General features: G+C 46.1%; 1 protein-coding gene across 1 annotated transcript in view; it reads left to right on the forward strand.

The window, feature by feature from the left end:
• Nucleotides 1-3,036, forward strand: part of LOC115204363 (ryanodine receptor 1-like) — a 112,422-nt gene extending 109,386 nt beyond the window's left edge. The window contains exons 101-107 of the mRNA XM_029769870.1: nt 1,445-1,591; nt 1,677-1,811; nt 1,929-2,085; nt 2,251-2,315; nt 2,424-2,524; nt 2,610-2,661; nt 2,777-3,036. Coding sequence (XP_029625730.1) covers nt 1,445-1,591; nt 1,677-1,811; nt 1,929-2,085; nt 2,251-2,315; nt 2,424-2,524; nt 2,610-2,661; nt 2,777-2,872 — 753 coding nt within the window. The 3' untranslated portion in view covers nt 2,873-3,036. The remainder of the gene's footprint in view (nt 1-1,444; nt 1,592-1,676; nt 1,812-1,928; nt 2,086-2,250; nt 2,316-2,423; nt 2,525-2,609; nt 2,662-2,776) is intronic.
• The last annotated feature ends 420 nt before the right edge of the window (nt 3,037-3,456 follow it).

The raw sequence follows: 3,456 nt of genomic DNA on the forward strand, positions 1-3,456 counted from the left end.
TTCTGCAGGTGGTGACCACAGACCACTTCTCAGTTCCTAAATGTGCTTCCTGGCTGATGTTTTGGTCACTTTTGAATGCTGGCGGTGCTTTCACTGTAGTGGTAGCATGAGACGGAGTCTACAACCCACACAAGTGGCTTAGGTAGTGCAGCTCATCCAAGATGGCACATCAATGTGAGCTGTGGCAAGAAGGTTTGCTGTGTCTGTCAGCGTAGTGTCCAGAGCATGGAGGCGCTACCAGGAGACAGGCCAGTACATCAGGAGACGTGGAGGAGGCCGTAGGAGGGCAACAACCCAGCAGCAGGACTGCTACCTCCGCCTTTGTGCAAGGAGGAGCAGGAGGAGCACTGCCAGAGCCCTGCAAAATGACCTCCAGCAGGCCACAAATGTGCATGTGTCTGCTCAAACGGTCAGAAACAGACTCCATGAGGGTGGTATGAGGGCCCGACGTCCACAGGTGGGGGTTGTGCTTACAGCCCAACACCGTGCAGGACGTTTGGCATTTGCCAGAGAACACCAAGATCGGCAAATTCGCCACTGGCGCCCTGTGCTCTTCACAGATGAAAGCAGGTTCACACTGAGCACATGTGATAGACGTGACAGAGTCTGGAGACGCCGTGGAGAACGTTCTGCTGCCTGCAACATCCTCCAGCATGACCGGTTTGGCGGTGGGTCAGTCATGGTGTGGGGTGGCATTTCTTTGGGGGGCCGCACAGCCCTCCATGTGCTCGCCAGAGTTAGCCTGACTGCCATTAGGTACTGAGATGAGATCCTCAGACCCCTTGTGAGACCAAATGCTGGTGCGGTTGGCCCTGGGTTCCTCCTAATGCAAGACAATGCTAGACCTCATGTGGCTGGAGTGTGTCAGCAGTTCCTGCAAGAGGAAGGCATTGATGCTATGGACTGGCCCGCCCGTTCCCCAGACCTGAATCCAATTGAGCACATCTGGGACATCATGTCTCGCTCCATCCACCAACGCCACGTTGCACTACAGACTGTCCAGGAGTTGGCGGATGCTTTAGTCCAGGTCTGGGAGGAGATCCCTCAGGAGACCATACGCCACCTCATCAGGAGCATGCCCAGGCGTTGTAGGGAGGTCATACAGGCACATGGAGGCCACACACACTACTGATCCTCATTTTGTCTTGTTTTAAGGACATTACATCAAAGTTGGATCAGCCTGTAGTGTGGTTTTCCACTTAAATTTTGAGTGTGACTCCAAATCCAGACCTCCATGGGTTGATAAATTGGATTTCCATTGATTATTTTTGTGTGATTTTGTTGTCAGCACATTCAACTATGTAAATAAAAAAGTATTTAATAAGATTATTTCATTCATTCAGATCTAGGATGTGTTATTTTAGTGTTCCCTTTATTTGTTTGAGCAGTGTACTATAAGTTGCAGACAATAAACTGTATATTATTTCAATCTTATTCCCCCCAGACTTTTCTCTATCTGTGTTGGTACACGATCATGTCCTTTCTTGGACATTACAACAACTTCTTCTATGCCTGTCACTTGCTGGACATAGCCATCGGTGTGAAGGATCTGCGTACTATCCTGTCCTCTGTCACCCACAATGGGAAACAAGTAAGAGCTGACCAGGAAGACTCTTCCAGCCTCCATGTGTAGTGAATGTGTGGCTGATTCTACTCATTCCCTGTTTCCCTCCTAGCTCATGATGACATTGGGCTTGTTGGCAGTGGTGGTGTATCTCTACACTGTAGTGGCCTTTATCTTTTTCCGCAAGTTTTACAACAAGAGTGAAGATGAGGATGAGCCGGATATGAAATGTGATGACATGATGACTGTGAGTCAGGGTTTCTGTCTCTGGTCTGCTCTGTGTGGTATACAGTATGTTGTATAGTAGAGTCTACTTACTCCTGCCCTATATTCGATGTGCTCTCTTCCCTCCACTTTTCATCAGTGCTACCTCTTCCATATGTACGTGGGCGTGCGTGCTGGCGGTGGCATAGGGGACGAGATCGAGGACCCGGCAGGAGACGTGTACGAGCTCTACCGGGTCGTCTTTGACATCACCTTTTTCTTCTTTGTCATTGTCATCCTGTTGGCCATCATCCAGGGTAAGGCACCCGTCCCTCTTATGCAGTCCAAAACACTACCCAACTACTGTACAGTATACCTCAAGCAAGGCCAATTTCTGTCTGGGCATACTGAATGGATGGAAGGAGATATCTAGTCATAATTCCATTCTCCAGTGAGGCTGTGAGCTTGTGTGCTACCTACAGGTCTGATCATTGATGCCTTCGGAGAGCTCAGAGACCAACAGGAGCAGGTTAAGGAAGACATGGAGGTAGAAATCATTTATTTTATTGCTTTCCTCAGTTTTAGGGGAGTGAGTCAGATAGTTATGCACATACCAGCATCTTGTCTACCGTTTCTGTTTATTTGATTCTTGTAGACCAAGTGCTTCATCTGTGGAATTGGAAGCGACTACTTTGATACGACACCGCACGGCTTCGAGACCCACACCCTGGAGGAACACAACTTGGCCAACTACATGTGAGTGTTCTCCCTGTTAGGCAGTCAACAGTCTGTGTCCATGTCGATCAGCCATCACAATGACCTGCCTGTCTGTCCTCTGCAGGTTCTTCTTAATGTACCTCATCAACAAAGATGAGACGGAGCACACTGGCCAGGTGAGTCTGTCTGTCTGTCAGTCAGTCTTTCTGTTTGTGACACCAAATTCCTCGCCATTAATTTCAATTGGCTGTCTCTTCTTTTCACCCGCTATCCTACTGTCCTCTGTTGCAGGAGTCGTATGTGTGGAAGATGTACCAGGAGCGAGCGTGGGACTTCTTCCCTGCTGGCGACTGTTTCAGAAAGCAATATGAGGATCAGCTTGCATAACCATACTGTAACGTACTACTACAATTAGTAAGTTTAATAACATACGGTAACGTACTACTACAATTAGTAGGTTCAATAACATACTGTAACATACTACTACAATTAGTAGGTTTAATAACATACTGTAACATACTACTACAATTAGTAGGTTTAATAACATACTGTAACGTACTACTACAATTAGTAGGTTTAATAACATACTAAACGAGACTGAAATAGCTGTACTATACTGTAACCATACTAAACCAGACTGAAATAGCTGTACTATACTGTAACCATACTAAACCAGACTGAAATAGCTGTACTATACTGTAACCATACTAAACCAGACTGAAATAGCTGTACTATACTGTAACCATACTAAACCAGACTGAAATAGCTGTACTATACTGTAACCATACTGAAATAGCTGTACTATACTGTAACCATACTAAACCAGACTGAAATAGCTGTACTATACTGTAACCATACTAAATCAGACTGAAATAGCTGTACTATACTGTAACCATACTAAACCAGACTGAAATAGCTGTACTATACTGTAACCATACTAAACCAGACTGAAATAGCTGTACTATACTGTA

Source organism: Salmo trutta, chromosome 12, assembly GCF_901001165.1.
Source record: "Salmo trutta chromosome 12, fSalTru1.1, whole genome shotgun sequence".
Classification (NCBI taxonomy): Eukaryota; Metazoa; Chordata; class Actinopteri; order Salmoniformes; family Salmonidae; genus Salmo; species Salmo trutta.